The sequence below is a fragment of the Myodes glareolus genome, chromosome 3 (assembly GCF_982192425.1).
Source record: "Myodes glareolus chromosome 3, mMyoGla1.1, whole genome shotgun sequence".
Classification (NCBI taxonomy): Eukaryota; Metazoa; Chordata; class Mammalia; order Rodentia; family Cricetidae; genus Myodes; species Myodes glareolus.
The window spans coordinates 69,954,307-69,972,690 of record NC_142028.1 but is presented as its reverse complement, the minus strand read 5'-3'; the positions used below and the strand labels follow the sequence as shown (position 1 = coordinate 69,972,690).

Genomic DNA, 18,384 nt, shown 5'->3' with positions numbered 1-18,384 from the left:
GTTAGAGTTGTGAACTGCGATGGGAGTGTTCTGATTCCATCCCTGCTCTCGTTTTTTTTGGCTGTTTTGTTTGTTTTTGAGATGGGGTTTCTCCTAGCTTTGGAGCCTGTCCTGGAACTCACTCTGTAGACCAGACTGGCCTCGAACTCACAGAGAGTCTCCTGCCTCTGCCTCCCAAATGCTGAGATTAAAGTACTGGGATTGCCAGGCTGTGGTGGTGCATGCTTTTAATCCCAGCACTCAGGAGGCAGAGGCAGGCAGATCTCTGTGAGTTCGAGGCCAGGCTGGTCTACTAGAACTGTCTCAAAAAAACAAAAAAGGGGGGGTGGGATTAAAGGTGCCACCATCACCCGGTGCCACCCCTGCTCTTAACCAAGGGAAGTTGGTTGTGCTGAGGTTTGGTATCCACATCTAGTTGTAAAATAATAAAATAATATTATCCCCACAGGATTATGGGTCTTGAATAGCATAATATGTTTAGAGTGCTTAATGCTCTGTTTACTTGCTAGCAGGTTCACAATAAAATTGTTCCGTCTCTGTTTTCTGGTTTTATTGTATTTGGTTTAGTCTCATCTGGTTTGGTGTTTTGAGGCAGGGTCTAGCTATGCAAGCCTGGCTGCCCTGAAACTCACTAGACCCAGCTGGTCTCAGACTCACTGTGATTCTCTTGCGTCTGCAGAGTACTTGGATTACAAGTTTGCACCAGCATGCCCAGCTATCGGTGTTATTTTTATCATCACGAAAGCTGCCTCTAAGTAGTATCAGAGAGAGTTGGACCCAGCAAGGCATTGCAGTGGCATCTGGGATTACTTGCTCGCTCTCTCTCTCTCTCTCTCTCTCTCTCTCTTTCTCTCATTCTCATTTTTTTTTATCCGTTGGCTGACCTCAAACTCACAGAGATCCACCTGCCAAGTGCTGGGATTAAAAGCATGCACCACTACCCAGGCTTCGACAGGTTCTTTAATTGCCTCCATTTTACATGACACTGGTCACCTGTCCAGCAGAAGAATGCCACAGAAACCCTCTTCAGAGAGTCCAGGAGACAAATGGGTATGAAAAAGGTCACAGTATGAAGATTTTTTTTCCTGCTTCTACACACTTCGTCTTTTCTCAGTTAGGTCCACATGCTTTAGGAAAATTCCATTTTGTTTGTCATTCTTGAAAAAGAAGTTACTTCATCATCTAGTCTGAGACCACCTTTCCAGCCTTATCTCAGGAAGCTTAGCTATCTGATGGAATGACCAAATGGTTGCTGTATCCACTCCTGACTTATCCAGCAGCATCCGGGGAAGCCGTCGCTGTACCCTGGAGGTGAGAGACTCTAAAGTTAGCTATAGATTGACATTGCACAACTACCACCTTTTATTTTGGCATTTAGAGCCCATCATCAAAATTTTTGTAAAGTGAGAGCAAAAACTAGTTAGCATGTTTTTTTTTAAGCATACCATATACATGGTACCTACACACAGCATTTAACCGTGTTCTCTCTGCTTCCCTGCCTGTACTCTGTCAAAGTCTCTCGCTTTACCCGCTGTGACGCCCCTGTGGGCATGAGAGAACAATGTTTCTATAGGATTTGAAAGAGAGTGTTTGCCAGGTTTGAGGCTCTGGGCATTGCAGTGTTAGGAGTGAGCAATATACCCAGGGAAGAAGGGTGTTTCTCACTGGGAGGAAGGAGGTCTTGTGGTTGCAGGCTCCAGAGTGATTCAGCATCCAGAGGAAGCCATGAGCAGCTTGGCAGAAGTGACGCTGGGCCTTCCTTTGAAAGCTCTTGCAAGGCAAGAAGACAAGACGGGGTTCCGTGAGCTTGAGCAAGGGAAGTGTGTGCACCACTGCCCGGGTGGGGAAGGAACAAATAACCCACTTAACCTATGCAGGTGGCCAAGCGCTGTTTCCAGCTCTGGCTCAGTTGCACCTGTTTCCCAGGCAGGGGGAGAGGACAGATGGGTAACAGGGACAGAGAGTCCATGAGGCTGATCCCTGAACTCCCTGGGGCACGTCTTCCTGGGCCAACAGAAAGAAAGTGAGCAGGGAAATGTGAGCCCACTGGACACGGAGAGGAGAAAGGACACAGCCCCCCGTCCTAGGTCTTCTCCCTCCCCCAGACTGGCCAGAGCCAAAAGTCTCCTAACTCTCTCTGACCTTTAGACTTCAAGGCCTAACAGTAGAACCTTAGCACTTGACCATTAAGGGGGAAGTGGGGAGGGCTCCCTACCTACTGAAGACTTATTCCATGGTTCCATCAGTCCCCAACAATGGTATCCTCGAGGAAGAGACGGCCTTTCAGAGGTTCACTGACTACACAGGTAATGGTTAGGATCGTTTTTGCCGTGAGAATCTTTGACATTTGACAAATTTGATTTTGTCATTCTTGGCAGTTACTTACTGAGTACTGGGATTAAAGGCGTGCACCACCACCACCCAGCTCCTCCTCACTCCGAATTTTTACAATTTATTTTAATTCTTCTTCTTCTTCTTCTTCTTCTTCTTCTTCTTCTTCTTCTTCTTCTTCTTCTTCTTCTTCTTTTCTTCTTTTCTTCTTCTTCTTCTTCTTCTTCTTTTCTTATTCTTCTCCTCCTCCTCCTCCTCCTCCTCCTCCTCCTCCTCCTCTTCTTCTTCTTCTTCTTCTTCTTCTGACAGAGTTTCACTGTATAACATCCCTGACTGTTCTGGAACATGCTCTGTATACCTGGCTGGACTCAAAATCACAGAGATCCAACTGCCTCTGCCTCCGAGTACTGGGATTAAAAGTGTGCCTGCATCACCACTGCCCAGCTATTTATTTTTATTTACATATATGTTTGTGTTTGTGGGAGTGAATGTCACCTATGCTGGTGTCTGAGGAGGCCAGAAAAGGGCATCAGATTCCCTGGAGTTACAGGCCACTGTGAGGCACCACACATAGACCCTGGGAACTCAGCTCTGGTCCTCTGGAAGAGCAGTGCACTGGCTGATTGACATGGAAGGGCCCAGCTCACTGTGGGCAGTACCACCCCTCGGCTGGTGGTCTTGGTGCTCTAAGAAACCAGGCTGAGCAAATCTCATGAGAAACAGGCCAATAAAGGGCACATTCCTCCATGGTTTCTGCTTCAGCTCCCACCTCCAGATTCCTGCTGCCTGAGCTCCTGCCCCAGGTTCCCTGACCAATGCTGTAATGTGGAGTTGCAAGATAAAATAACCCTTTCCTCCCCAGCTTGCTTTTGTCCGTGGTATTAGAAAATAATCCCAAGCAGTCTTAGCCACCAAAGCCACCTGACTCCAGAGGGTTGACCTCTGACCTTCACACAAGCACACAGGCACACCAGCACTAGCACACACATGTGAGAACACTCAGGCAAATACAAACACACACCACACAATATGTATACACACAGACATACACTATATGTGAGTATATAGCTATGTATATGTGTGTGTATGTGTGTTTATTCAATAATTATGTGCATTTATGTATATAAAGTATTTAGGAACAGTGCGAAGTGGGAGCTCACAGAGTCCTGGTTCTTGGGAAAGCCCTTCAGTGGTGCTTCCAGCCGCAGGGAGAGAAGGAAGACTCTAGATGAAGCACCTTCCCTGCTTGCTCATAACTCTCCCCTTCCTGAAGGCTTCTGTCCTAGTCAGGGATCCTATTGTGTGAGGAAACGCCATGACCAGAAGCAAGTTGAGGAGGAAAGAGTTTATTTGACTTACACTTCCATCTTAGTCCATCACTGAAGGAAGTCAGGATAGGAATTCAAAGAAGGCAGGAACCTGGAGGCAGGATCTGATGCACCAGAGGCCACAGAAGTGGTGCTTCTTACTTGTTCAACCTGTTTTCTTTTCTTTTTTCTTTCTTTCTTTTTATATTTATTTATTATGTATACAATATTCTGTCTGTATGCCTGCAGAAGAGGGCACCCATTACAGATGGTTGTGAGCCACCATGTGGTTGCTGGGAATTGAACTCAGGACCTTTGGAAGAGCAGGCAATGCTCTTAACCTCTGAGCCATCTCTCCAGCCCCTTTCTTTCTTTCTTTCTTTCTTTCTTTCTTTGTTTTTCAAGACAGGGTTTCTCTGTGTAACAGCTCTAGCTGTACTGGAACTAGCACTGTAGACCAGGCTGGCCTCAAACTCACAAAGATCTGCCAAGTGCTGGGATTAAAGGCATGTGCCACCACCACCCAGCTAGCCTGTTTTCTTATAGAACTCAGTACCACCAGCCCAGGGATAGCACCGCCCACGATGGACTGGGTCCTCCCCCATCAATCACTAATTAAGAAAATGCCCAAGCTAGGACTATGGCACAGGCGTTTAACCCCAGAGGCAGAGGCAGAGGCAGGCAGATCTCTGTGAGGAGGCCAGCCTGGTTTACAAAGCAAGTTCCAGGACAACCAGAGCTACACAGAGAAACCTTGTCTCGGAAAACCAAAAATAAAAGAAAATAAAAATTTAAAAAACGAAGAAGAAAAAAGAAAGAAAGAAAATGCCCTACAGGCTTTCTGACAGTCTGCGGTTATGGAGGCATCTTCTCAGTTGAGGTTCCCTCCTGTCAGATAGTTCTAGCTTGTGTCAGATTGCATAAAACTAGTCAGCACAGCTGCCATTATTGCCATCACCGCATCTCAGACAGACCTTTCTAGCTATTTACTACAACCAGGAATACTTGCTGCATCCCTCCAGAGGATGGGCCTACCCTGAGACTGTCTATTCACCCGCTGGACTCCTGATAGCTGGTACCTAGGAGGGGCGGATGGGGCGGGCATCCAAACTGAAGCCCAGTGTGTCATTCCCCCATCAGTTATTTATTGCTGCCCAGCTCAGGAGTAGTGGGAATGTAGTAGTCAACAAAAATGACCCAACCTCTGCCCTCAAAGCGCTTGCAATTTAAGATTCAACAACACAATAATCAATCATTTAATTTTGAAAAGAAACCTGACCCGGAGGCTGTCTTAGGACCCAGAAACCTGACACGTGCTACCAAATGCGAGGGTCCTCACCATGCTTGGTGGGGTCTTAATCTCTGCAGTACAAACTTGGTTGGACGCAGCCTTGGATCAGAAAAGCCTCTCTGGGCATCTCAATCACCATGGATACAAAGATTATTTCCAGCGTTAGTTTGTTGTCTCTTGTTTTGCAAACAGCACAACAGAGTCTCCCCACCGCCACCCCCACTCCTGCCCTTCAGATCGAGGCTATTTATTCCTAGTGACAAGCCTGAGGATCCCAGGGGGGGTGGCCTCAAGGCCCTGGATGGGCTTTGTGTCCCTGGCAGGCTCTAGTCCTCCCTTCCCGGCACAGAGTAGAAGTTGGAGGGTCAGAAACTGCAGAAGTCCCCTCCCTTCTTCTTCATCACCACTGCCTGCAACAACACAACCTCTCATAAGTCTTCACACCCCTCCCAAGAAACCTAAAACTTATGGGTTGAGGATTAGGGTCTCCCTGAGCCGGGAAGGTCAAAACTATTCCTGGGGCACTACAGAAACCTCAGTGCCAGGATGCATCTGAGGTTGGGGAGGTTATTGCCTGGGCTTTCGCCACACAGTTGTAGAATAAAGCCTTTTGAAATTGAAGAGGATAAAGACTCTCTCTCTTTAGCCCAAGTTTCTAGAAAATGCCTTGATCTCCACTGGTAAGGCTAAGCCAGCAGAACCAAAAACACCCCTCCCGTAGGCTGGATTAAGGCCTCCTTCACAAGCTAAGGTTTAGTTTAACATCTGGGGATGAGCTAGGAGGAGATGATGAGGGGGTTTGGTCCCTAAATGGACCCTGGTCCTGGGAGTCCTGCACCCCTGGCTTGGGATCGCATCCAACAGTTCCCCCAGGTCGGAGGGGCATAGTGGGACGGGCCAGGCTGCAGGGGGCGGGCAAGGCGGGGCCGAGAAGGTCCGAGCGCCAGGTTCGGCTGGGCCGGGCTCGCGGCAGGCAGGAGGGGGGCGGGGTCTGGCCCCCGCGGGCGGGTTGGGGGCCCGGGGGCGGGGTCCGGGCGGGGCGGGCCAGCGCACTTCCTCGGAGGCTTAGGGCCGCGCGCCCACTCGCCCACACAGTCTGTCGTTGCTGGCTACCTCTCCGCGGCTGTCTCTGCCCGCTCGGCCCGGTCCGCAGGTAGGAGCCGCGGGGTGATCGGCTCTCGGCCCCACCCACGCCCGCGCGCGCCCGGCTCCTGCACCCGCTTCGAGGTGAGCGTCCCCCGCCCAGTCTTCTTGCCCTAGTGCTCGCTCTGCATTCGGGCCGGGGTCGCTGCCGGGGGTGGGGGGGGCCGCCACTGTCCCTCGCTGGGACACCCCCAAGCACCCCGAGGTCGGGACCACGCGAGCCAGCATGGACCTCACAACTCGGTGCCTCCGGACCGGGAGGGGACCGCCAGAGTTGCTGGGGGAGGGGACCAAGTTTGAACTAGAAAGCTAGAGAGATCATCGGGCTTAGAGAAACTGAGGCTCTTAGGAAGCCTGGTAGAACAGACAAGGATGCGCGCCCCAGGAGGTTCCAGGAGTCATTCAAACTAGTGCAGAGATGGACGGACAAAGTTCTCGAGGCACCGCGGGAACCCGGGTGCTGTGAAGCATTTTTAAGAAGCAAATGTATGACCCCGGGGAAATCATTGCTAGCGCCCTTCCCAGGGCCTTGGAGGGCCCTGAGGTAGAAGCTTGTTAGACTAGTGCCTCCCTGAGGCCTAAAGGGACTTCAGAGTTTGAGACGCTGAGGGACCAAGACTTGGCTGCAGAGGGATAGATCTTCCCAGAGTGTGGGGTCCCAGTGGGATCCAGCTTCAGAGATACAGGGACACCCTCACCCAAACACAAAGGCAGCAACCCGAGAGTGCTGAGAAGTGCAGAGTGGGCTAGAGTTCGCGGAAGAGAGAGACTCCTAGGTGCACACTCTGACAGTTGCCCCAGGCCTGAAAAGGTGGGGGCAAAGCTGGAGGGAAATTGTCTCCCAGCCAACCCATCCCCCAGGAGGCAGAGGACCTGAGGCTGTAAAGCTCAACTCAAGAAAGAGCCCCACGTACACACAGCCGCTAAGACAGCGCCAATTTATTTTTAAACTCAAATCTTGGACGCTCTGCTTCAGCCCTGGGGGACTTGGGGGTGAATGAAATGTTCCTCTCCTGTCCTCAGAGCAGCTGCTGGGATCTGCTCCCTACCCCCCCCACTTCCCCCCCCCCCCCCCCGCCTTTTCCCTAAACTGCTTTGACTTCCAGGGGTGGGGAAGACAGGCGGGAGAGAGTTTGGGGTTGGTGCCTGGTTGGGGGGGGGATTAGTTTCTCCCCATAAGTCTCCTGTCAAGGGGGAGGGGTCTGATCTGATTCTGACTCACAGCTGCAGGGCCTGGCCAGGGTCCTCCTGGACCTGGGATGGGGGTGTACACAAGGGTTGAGCAGTTGGCATGGGTAATTGGAAAGACTTCTGGGTGGCTTCCAGTGGCAGGGTTGGCAGCTGGGAACGAGAGCCAGCTCTAGTATCTCCTGTCCCTCCATGTCGTGTCCCCCCCCATCACCCGCCATCACCCTTAAGGCTGACTGCTCCCTCCATTACTACCAAAGCTTTTTTAGGCAGAGTCACTCAGTGGGGTATAGGACACTTCTGCTCCAGTTCCTGAGCAGCCCTGGCCATGCCCCTAGCCTGCCTTTGGTGTCTTATGCTGAACTCTCAAGAGGAGATAGACTCTGTGCTGCTTGCCTTTTGTGAGATGCGATGCAGTGGTAGTGGCATATATATTTCGCAAATGACAAGGTGTCATGCCAGTGTGTACCCCTGTGAACTGCCCATCTGTAAGATCATTAGGGTTTCTCTCCCTGGTGTCTGGTGACTGGGCTACAGCTATCGTTGACCCCAGTGGTCCCCTCAGCTAGATCTTTGGCTCAGCCTTCACTGAGACTATCTAAGTCACAACCCAGGCCTACCCCTGCCTTAGGTCTTCCTGAGACCCACTGTCTGGCTCTGGTAGAAGTGAGGAGCTTGTAGTAAAAAATACACATGGCTACCATTTACCTGGGACTTACTATCTGCCAGATGCTTTACAGGGATTATCACATTTGAGCCTGACAGCAGTCCTAGGAGAGGTAATGGTATCTCATTTAACTAGACGGACTAACCATCTCAGGGCATGAAAAGATTGTACCCAAGGTCACAGGATCCCAAGTCAGGTTTATATTTCATGACTCAAGCAAGCTGCTATACACTGAAAACCATACAGGAAGGAGTCCTGTCATTCAGCTCCAGGAAGCTCACTGGTGTGTGTGTGTGGGTGTGTGGGGGGGGGTGTGTGGGGTGTGTGTGTGTGTGTGTGTGTGTGTGTGTGTAGAGAGAGAGAGAGAGAGAGCTGTGCGTTAGTGGAGATAGCAGATGAGGGTCATCTAGAAGATCCACTGTCTCCTCTGAACCCCGCCTGCTACCAGCCGGAAAGGAATACAAGACTGACTCCCTGCCATACTTTTAGTCTTCCAGCTTTGTGAGGGGATAGGGAGGGATTGGGGAGGAGGAGGAACCAGGATAGGGAGAGACAGGTAGGCCTTGGTGGTGTCCTTTACTCTGTCCTCATTAGAAACATAGGTTAGGGATTGGGGGATTCTCGGAAGGAAGCAGAAGGCACGCCCATACCCTATTTGGGGTGCCTCATTTCAGCATGCTTACTGGCTCTGACTGGCTCTGAGGGGGTGGATTCAAGGCTAGCCTGGGCCTGGGAAGGTAGCTGTGGCTGCTGTTCCTGCTGCAGCTGCTGCTGCTGCTGCTGGCCAGACCCGGAAGGAAGGAAAGGACCTAGGGCACTCCCCCAGTGAACACATGGCCACAGGCCACCTGTATGGCCGGCTGTTGTTCAGTGGCCAGCAGCCCAGGCAATCCTCAGATGCTGGGCCAGAGGAAACCAGGATCTGAATGACAGGGAGGGGCGTGAGAAGGAGGGGGCTCTCTCCACCCTTCATTATAACCGCTGCCCTGAGGACTCTCCACTCTGAAGACTTCAGCTTTGATGACCTTGTGTCCTGCTTTGGGTGTGAACCCGGTGTCTCCCACTTTGTGGAAGGGAAGTTCGCACTCATAAGCTGCGAAGAGGCAAACCCTCCAGGTTTGAGACATCTGTTTCTGCCTGAAGTCTAAACTCTAAGGCAGACCAAGGTGCTCTGTGAGAATTTCCCGCCGCCGTACTTCCTGAGTAAGGCTTCTCCTTCATCTTAAGCCAGTACAGCTATGGAGAAGGGGGTTGGTAGGTTCCTTGGCACCCCTCTAACTTCCTCCGGCCTCCTTTGCAACAGTGACAGACACCATCCCCTTCCTGTGAGGAATCTTCTTCACTCCCCAGCCCTTTGAGAGCAGGCTTCATAGTGGAGGAGGGTGGAGCTGGGAGACTCTGACTTTGGGCTCCCCCCTCCAGACTGGCATTGGCCAGCAGAAGAGACTGCGAACCCCATTTCCTTGCCCCCCCCAATTCTTCTTGCTCCTGTTCCAGAGGCAGCTGTGTGGGTGACCTCATCCCGCAAACACGCTTTGTTCCTGAGAAAATGGAAAGTGTCTGAGGTTTGGTGGGGGGCTGGGTGTCTGCAGCAGCAGCTCTCTGGGCTCCCCTTCTCTGACTCCCCATCAAGAAGGGACCTGACCGGCTGCAGGGGCTCCTGCGTTCTCACCTTTCCTCGCTTCTCTGGCCTTAAGCCCTGGGGAATCAAACAGCAGGGGCTGTCTGTCCAGATGCGGGGGAGGGGTGGAAAACATATTATGACCGTGGGCCTTTGCAGAGCTATCGGCTGAGACACCTGGTAGGAGGTGGCAGGGGACACTGCTGCCTTCTCTCCACTTCCCTTTTGCTTCCCCCAGGCCTGTCGGTTTTCCCCTTTTTTCTCCCTCTGGCTGGCAAAAAGCTGACATCTGGCCCTCTGCGCTGCCACCAGCTGCGGCAGATGTTGCAGCCAAGACTGTCCTGGCTGGTGTGACCAGAGACACAGCAGAGGTGGTAGGGAAAGAGGCCGAGGCTCCAGCTGGGGAAGTCTGGCTGTGTCCAGCTTGCAGGGTTTCCTTCCTGCCTGAACCTAGGCTGAGCCTCTCAAGTGCTGGCTTGGCTGAATCTCCATCACGGGAGGAGAGGCCCAGCTTCTCACACCCCCCCTTCGCCATTCATCAGTCAAGCTTCTCTCCAGCATTCCATTATTTCCTGCACCGGTGGTGGGGGAGGGCACAGAATAGCCTATTCCATGCAAAGCTCCCCAGATCAGAACCCTAGATGAATGTCCCATCCCAGGAGTCAGGAGGTGAGAGTCCTGTCTATATACATTAAGGTTGGTGACCCCCTGTCCTGGCCTTTGGCACCATAGGGACAGTAAGGAGAGTGGAAGCAAACCTCAGGCTGGGGCAGGAAATGAGTCACTGACCCAGGAAGAGCCCCCTCCCCCCAGATCAGCCAGGGCCTAGATAAGAAAACAACTTCTGCTTCCTGATTTTTTCCTGACCCCTTCCTATCCTCACAGTTAAATATAGAAATAAACACCCAAGATTCAAGCATGCCCTGAACCCCAGACTCTTGGGTTCCCAGAGCCCTCTCCCCCATTCCCACCTGCTTTGATATGGCATCTTCTACGCCTCCTGTCTTTTTTGAATGCAAAAAGCTCTTTTCCAGGGCTATGGTAGAGCCCTTCTAGGTGAACTCTGCCCCACCTTGCGTTCCTAACAGGGCTTACTCAGCCTCACCACCATGAGCGAGGCATTTGACTGTGCAAAGTGCAGCGAGTCCTTGTACGGCCGCAAATACATCCAGACGGACAGCGGGCCCTACTGCGTTCCCTGCTATGATAACACCTTCGCCAACACCTGTGCCGAATGCCAGCAGCTCATCGGGCACGACTCAAGGGTAAGGACCCGACCAGATAGGGGTGAGAGTAAGTGCAGACTGGTGGGAGGGGCCAAGGATAAATCCACCAAGCCCAGGTGCTAGTAGTGCCCTGTGCTTTTTCTCCCAAAGGAACTGTTCTATGAGGATCGCCACTTCCACGAGGGCTGCTTCCGGTGCTGCCGCTGCCAGCGCTCCCTCGCTGATGAGCCCTTCACCTGCCAGGACAGTGAGCTTCTCTGTAATGAGTGCTACTGCACAGCTTTCTCCTCACAGTGCTCCGCCTGTGGGGAGACCGTCATGCCTGGTACGTCCCAGGGCCTCATCCTGACTTCGGGAACTCCCATTTGGGTAGGGTCTTTGGGTCTGCCCAACTCATAGGTGCATGGGGTTTGGTGTAGGTAGAGATCTAGACACACTGCCTGTTTCTGGAACTCATATGGATCCATTGTACATGTATGCTCATGAGAGCCTAATGCACATGGATTGGAGCATCTAGTTCTACACACAAAAGCTTGCCAGGTACCCAAACTGACAAGCTGGAGGCTTTGTGTGTATTAGACTAATAGGCCCAGTGAACACCTAAGGACTTACCATGTGCATAGCAGCTCACATACTTGATACACATACAGGCCTTAGCTTATGTGAAGACCTGCATGTTTGATACATGCGCGGACTAAGGATATACTGAGATTCTCAGGGTTGCTGCATTGAAGCTTTATGTGCAGAGATTGGATTGTAGGCTTAAATGTATGGTGTCCTGAATGCCTAGTAGGTATGTGAGGACTTAGCATGCGTGGAGAATGATATACCTAGAACATACAAAGGCTTAGCATATAGTGAACCTATATTCTTAGGGCAGAGTTGCCTGGTTAATGGGATCTTGCCTGAGTGTTAAACTGGTATTTCTGGACAGTAGTAGTAGCGCATGCCTTTAATCTCAGCACTCGGGAGGCAGAGGCAGGTGGATCTCCGTGAGTTTGAGGCCAGTCTGACCTACAGAGCAAGTTCCAGGACAGCCAAGACTATTACACAGTGAAAACCTGTCTCAAAAAAAAAAAAAAACAATAACAAACAAAAAACCCTGGTATTTCTGATATATAATGATTTATTTAGCATATACAGGAACAACATGCATTTTACACAGACTTGATGTGTGTTTAGATAGAGTGCTATGTGAGGCATGGAAGGTTTAACATATGTGCTTAGCATGTGCTGAACCATCATGTCCAGTTTGGGGCAAGAGGTTGGCATGTGACACATATATGGTCAGTCTTACTTCGTGTGCAGGGATATAATCCTACTAGGTTAGAGAAGCAGTGGGGGCAGCTTGGGGAGTTGAGTTGACAGAGTGACCCTCAGGAACTTGGGACAAAGACTCTAAATGGGATTCTTGTTGCCCACAGGGTCCCGGAAGCTGGAGTACGGAGGCCAGACGTGGCATGAGCATTGTTTTCTGTGCAGTGGGTGTGAGCAGCCTCTAGGCTCCCGCTCCTTCGTGCCCGACAAGGGCGCTCACTACTGCGTGCCTTGCTATGAGAACAAGTTTGCTCCTCGGTGTGCCCGCTGCAGCAAGGTGGGGGCTGGGCCTGTGAATTCAGGGGAAGACCCGTTGTGGGTGGGAATACTGATTCCCCTGCTGATGGCTGATGCCCCCACAGACGCTGACCCAGGGTGGAGTGACATACCGAGATCAACCCTGGCATCGAGAATGCCTGGTCTGTACTGGGTGCAAGACACCCCTGGCGGGACAGCAGTTCACATCTCGGGATGATGATCCCTACTGTGTGGCCTGTTTTGGAGAACTCTTTGCGCCCAAGTGCAGCAGCTGCAAACGCCCCATCACAGGTGGGAGCAGTGGCGAGGCTGCAGGTAAGGGCATGGCAGTGACACGGGCTGAGGGGCAGCAATGCCACCAGATCTGCCAAACTAACTCCCACCTTTCCTCCAGGACTCGGTGGAGGCAAGTATGTGTCCTTCGAAGACCGACATTGGCACCACAGCTGCTTCTCCTGTGCCCGCTGCTCTACCTCCCTGGTGGGCCAAGGCTTCGTACCAGACGGAGATCAAGTTCTGTGCCAGGGTTGCAGCCAAGCAGGGCTTTGAGCCAAGGCACCTGACTCTCTCCTTACCCAAACCAAGGGTTCAAGACTATGGCTCCTTTTCTGAACCACTTCTGGGACCCAGCCCCTCCTTAGAATGGGACTCCACCTGCCCCTGTGCCGTGGGGGTGGAGGGGTGGGAGGGACTTCAGGATTCGGTCTCCTAATTCCATCATACCCAACTGGTAGTCTCTAATCCAGGCTCCCAAACCTGGGCTCTTGTGGAACACCTATGACTTAAACTCTCTCTCCAAGTCTGGACTCCAGAAATGAGTCCTCCCCCTCTACTCTTTTTGGGTTCCCAGATCTAGCTTCTTCCCCAGATCAAGACTCTAAATACACCAGTCCCCCCAAACCTGGACTCTGGGGCCTAGGCCTCCTTAAATCTAAACTTATCTGATAGATTTATAGGTTTCTTGAGAAGTCCTCAAAGATAGATTGCACCCCAGTTTGACCTCATCCCCATCCCACCCCTATCTCTGGGCTGATTGAAACCCTCTGGATAGCAGATTTGGAGCTCCCTGGTTAGAGGGTCATAAGGTACAGGGTGCTGTCCAGCCTATGAGTACCATTTTATTTCGGCTCCATGTTGCCCAGAGACAGGCAGGAGGGGCTGGCTGGCCCCACTTCCAGATTCTGCAATAAAACAGTGTGAGGGAGCACAGGCCCCCGTGTATTTGTCGGGAGGGTGAAGGAAGATTCTTGGCTGAGTCAGGCTTTTGTAAACCTCCTAGTGGGCGGGCCATGGGGTGGGGATTCTCACCCCAGGAAGAGGATCCCCTTTGGCAGCCACGCTAGTCCCTCTCTAGTTTGGCCAGTCTCCCCACTGCTGGCGGAAGGCTTTTTCCTCTGGGAGGGAGGGAGGGATTGGGAGGCCTGCCAAACAGAGCCGGGTGGCAGTGGGTTTCTTGGTCTGGTACACACCTTCCCCCACCCCCAACCACCCTGCCCCAACCCTACGTACAAGCACGGAGTTCTGATCCCCAGTTGGGCCCAGACCCTCAGGCCCCTTCCCCCTCTACCCGAGGATTAGTGGGGGCGGCTCAGAATCCGCTCGCGGCCGCACGTTTTTTTGCCAAAAAAGGCAAGGATGCAGCTGCACGCGCCGGGGAACATCTGGATCCGATTCCCAGCATGAATGGGTCATGGCCCCGCCTCTCGTGATTCACTGGCGGGGGCGGGAGTGAGCCTAAGGGGCTGTCCCCCAAAGTGGGGCGATGGGGTGGAGCACTCTCCTGCTGGCCGCCTAAGTCTGGGGTTGGCCCCTGGCCGCTGTCTCAGCGGTCGGACTGTGGCGGCAGGTACGCGCCCTGGTGACTACGGCAGCCTCTGAAGGGGGAGACGCGGAGGGCGGGGGTGGGGGAGGCTGCCAAGAGGAAACAAACAGTGAGAGTGTAGTATCTCAAGAAATACTCCCTAACCCTGGGCTGGTCTTACTGCAGACTCTCAGAGATGCACACTCCTGAGTCGTCTGCCCAAAATCGCAAAGACAGTCACCTGAAGATCGAGATTAATGCTGTTTACTGGGTGAGGAGGTGCATTTTCTCACTAGCCCAGGCTGATTCTCCTGCCTCAGTCTTTAGAGAGGGAGGATGGCAGGTGCAAGCCAACCGCCACCGCCACACTCACTCAACACTATAGTTGGGCTTTTTTTGTTTGTTTGTTTGTTTGTTTGTTTTGTTTTTTGAGACAGGGTTTCTCAGTGGCTTTGGAGCCTGTACTGGAACTAGAAACTAGCTCTTGTAGACCAGGCTGGCCTCGAACTCACAGAGATCCGCCTGCCTCTGCCTCCCGAGTGCTGGGATGGCTTTCTTTCTTTCTTTTCTTTCTTTCTTTCTTTCTCTCTCTCTCTCTCTCTCTCTCTTTCTCTCTTTCTCTCTTTCTTTCTTTCTTTCTTTCTTTCTTTCTTTCTTTCTTTCTTTCGAGACAGGGTTTCTCTGTGCAGCTCTGGCTGTCCTGGAACTCAAGAGATCCACCTGCCTCTGCTCCAGAGTGCTAGGATTAAAGGCATGTGCCACCATCTCCTGGTTCATAGTTGACCTTTTTATTATAATTTATTATATTGTAATTTTAAAAAATTTGCTTGCAGTGGCACAGTGTCGAGGTCAGAGGTCAACTATGGGAGTCAGTTCTCTCTACCATGTGGGGCTCAGGTGATGGAACTTAAGACTCAGGTGGCTTGACAGCCAGCACCTTTCAGTGGAATCATGTCATCATCCCCCGAGCCATATTGGCAGCCCAACGCTTTCAAACACCTCTGATGAATGCCCGCCCGCCCGCCGTACATGGTTATAACGCTCGTAGGTCTACATTTGTGTTCTCTCTCCCACCAACCAGAGAACTGCCTGTCTTTCGCCCTTGGCTTCTCCTCGGTTTCCTGCACTCCCAACTCTTGCTTATTGAACTCTTGTTCAATAAGCAGTTGTTGAAGCAGAGCAGTCTAAACATAGGAAATAGCTGGGGAAAGACTGGTTCAGGGAAGCACATTATGGAGGGAGTGCCTGCCAAGCTATTAAAATGGCAGGTAGAGCTGGGGTGGTCAAAAGTCGGGTGCCAACTTAAGCAGACCTCACCCCGCTGATGAGCAGGCCTCGGAAATGTTGAAACGGGGCATCTGAGGGTCAGTATGAGAAAGATCATTCTGGCTGTGTCTGAATAATGGATTAGCAGAGTAAAGCGAGCAGGCTGACGAGAGCAGGGCGCAGTGGGCCAGGAGCGATCATGAAACCTGTAGCAGAGGGAAGGGGAAGGGGGGGCTTGGTAGCTGCTTTGGAAGCAGTGTGCAGGGAGTGTGAACAGTAGCATTTAAGGGAGGCTTCAGAGCTGAGGCAGAATGAGAGCCACAGGCATGGTTTGGGTTCCCCGCTCATCTCAGAGGAAGAAACTCAGCCGCAAACGGTTTCATTTACCTCAATATGAACACTTTTCAGAGTCAACATCTCAAGCTTAATTTATTTCGGAACTAATATAGTAACACCTGCTTGGCACATGCCTATAATCTCAGCACTTGAGTGGCAGAGGCCAGAGTTCAGAATAATCTTTGGCTACAGAGTGAAAATGAGGCTAGTTCTATCTCAAAAAAAAAAAAAAAAAAAGAAAGAAAGAAAGAAAGGGAGAAAGAAAGAAAGAAAGAAAAGAGAAAGAAAAGTGAAAAGTGCATGTGTATTAAAGAGAAAGAAGGAGGGATGCTGTATCTTGAGTATAAATAAAATGTCAAGGGATTGGGAGATTCTTTTAATGATAGAGCACCTTTTATAAAGCATAAGGCCCTAGGTACCACAGGAGTACACATGTCTATGTACACAGAAGTCAGAACAGGGCATCCGATGTCCTCTTTCTTTATCCATTCCTTTGAGGCAGTACTTCTCCCTGAATCTGGAGTTATGTTTTCTTAGGCAGCCTAGAATCCATCAAGCCCCAGGCATCCTCCTGTTTGTGCGCTTCCGTTGCTGGGGTTATAGGACTGTGCTGGGATACCCAGTTGATTAAGTGCGTAGTAGGAACTCCAGTCATTTGTTTGGTTTTTGGTTTATCAAGACAGGGTTTCTCTGTGTAGCCATAGCTGTCCTGGAACTAGCTCTGTAGACCAGACTGGCCTTGAACTCACAGAGAATCACCTGCCTTTACCTCCCAAGTGCTGAGATTAAAGGCGTGCATGTTGCCTGCAAGCACACATGTACATAACATGCATGTAGTGCTCATAGAAGCCAGAAGAGGGCATCGGATTCTCCCGAATTTGAGTCTTACAATTATTAGCTCCATATGGGTGCTGAAAGTAGAATGTAGGTCCCTTAGAAGAGCAACCAGTACTCTGAAGTTCTGATCAGTCTCTCCACCACCCCCACTAGGTATTTTTAAACAGGAGATTTATTGAGGTTATAATTTAGATATCATTCACTGTAAGTACTACGACTCATTTCAGTTTCATTATAGCAAAGTTGATAGAGTTGTACAACTATTGTCACCTCCAAAAGGATTCCTTCTGCTCCTTTTAAGTCACTTTTTTTGTTTGTTTGTTTTGTTTTTGGTGTTTTTCGAGACCAGTTTTCTCTGTAGCTTTTTTTTAAAATAGGTTTCTTTTTAATATTTATTTATTTATTATGTGTACAGTATTCTGTGTGTATGCTTGCAGAAGAGAGCACCAGACCCCATTACAGATAGTTGTGAGCCACCATGTAGTTGCTGGGAATTGAACTCAGGACCTTTGGAAGAGCAGGCAATGCTCTTAACTACTGAGCCATCTCTCCAGCCCTCTCTGTAGTTTTTTTGGAGCCTGTCCTAGAACTAGCTCTTGTAGACCAGGCTGGCCTGAAATTCACAGAGATCCACCTGCCTCTGCCTTCCGAGTGCTGGGATTAAAGGTCTGTGCCACCACCACCCAATCACTAAATCACTTCTGATCCCAAGCAGCCATTCTCTCATCTTCCCTTCGTCTCCATGGATTTGCTGATCCCAACATTCCATCTGAACACTGTTCCTGTTTTTTGTTTTGTTTTGTCTCTGGCTTTTTGAGACAGTTTTTCTGTGTAGCTCTGGCTGTCCTAGAACTTGTTCTGTAGTCTAAGCTGGCTGGCCTTGAATCCACCTGCCTCTGTCTCCCTAGTGCTGGGATTAAAGATATTCGCCAGCACTGCCTGGTGTTTGTTTACTGTTTTGAGACTGTTTTGAACTTGCTCCCTTCTTGCCTCAGTCTCCTGAGTGCTAGGATTACAGGTGTGAGCCACTCTGCATGGCTCCAGCCCCGTTTCTAGTACATACTAAACAAGCTCTTTGTACTGACTCACATCTCAAGTCTTAATCTGCTTGTGTTCCCTCCTGAGACCCAGTCTCTCTATGTAGCCCTGACTATCCTGGAACTCACTATGTAGACCATGATGGTCTAGAACTCACAAAGACCTGCCTATCTTTGCCTCCAGAGTGTTGTTAATCTTTTTTGTTTCTTCCTTTTCCTCCTCCTTTTAAGAAAAGCTGCCTAGATAGCATTTTTCTTTCTTTTTTCTTTTCTTTCTTTCTTCCTTTCTTTCTTTCTTTCTTTCTTTCTTTTTTTTTTTGAGACAGTTTCTCTGTGTAGTTTTGGAGTTTGTCCTGGCACTTGCTCTGGAGACCAGGCTGGCCTCGAACTCACATAGTTCCGCCTGCCTCTGCCTCCCAAGTGGTGGGATTAAAGGCAGGCGCCACCATCGCCCGGCTCTATATCTCATTTTTTAGCTGTACAGTGGCTAGGTGTTATGGCTCATATATAATCACAGCATATGGCAGGCAGAGGCAGAAAAATTAAGGATACAGAAAATCAAGGACCAGCCTGTGCTGAATCGCAAGCATTTCGTTGTCTGAATATACCGCATTTCACTTAAAGAGTCCTCTGCTGATAAAGTTGTTCCCACATATGAATTTTGTTAAGAACAAAACCACCACCATTCTCACTTTACTGACAGACATTGAAGTCCAGACAAAGGGAAAATATCACCAGAGGTCACACCCTGAAAACTA

General features: G+C 50.7%; 1 protein-coding gene across 3 annotated transcripts; it reads left to right on the top strand.

The window, feature by feature from the left end:
- The first annotated feature begins 5,986 nt into the window (after window positions 1–5,986).
- On the top strand, window positions 5,987–13,553 carry Fhl3 (four and a half LIM domains 3). Of its 3 annotated transcripts, none has more exons than XM_048434477.3 (6): window positions 5,987–6,156; window positions 10,637–10,813; window positions 10,925–11,099; window positions 12,199–12,368; window positions 12,454–12,664; window positions 12,744–13,553. In XM_048434477.3, the coding sequence occupies exons 2-6, from the start codon at window positions 10,658–10,660 to the stop codon at window positions 12,896–12,898; spliced, it is 867 nt and encodes a 288-aa protein (XP_048290434.1). In that variant the 5' UTR covers window positions 5,987–6,156; window positions 10,637–10,657; the 3' UTR covers window positions 12,899–13,553. The 3 variants fall into 3 exon arrangements, with proteins under 3 accessions (XP_048290434.1, XP_087760754.1, XP_048290435.1); XM_087904628.1 differs by having other exon boundaries at window positions 5,996–6,082; XM_048434478.3 differs by lacking the exon at window positions 5,987–6,156 and adding an exon at window positions 8,481–9,130.
- The last annotated feature ends 4,831 nt before the right edge of the window (window positions 13,554–18,384 follow it).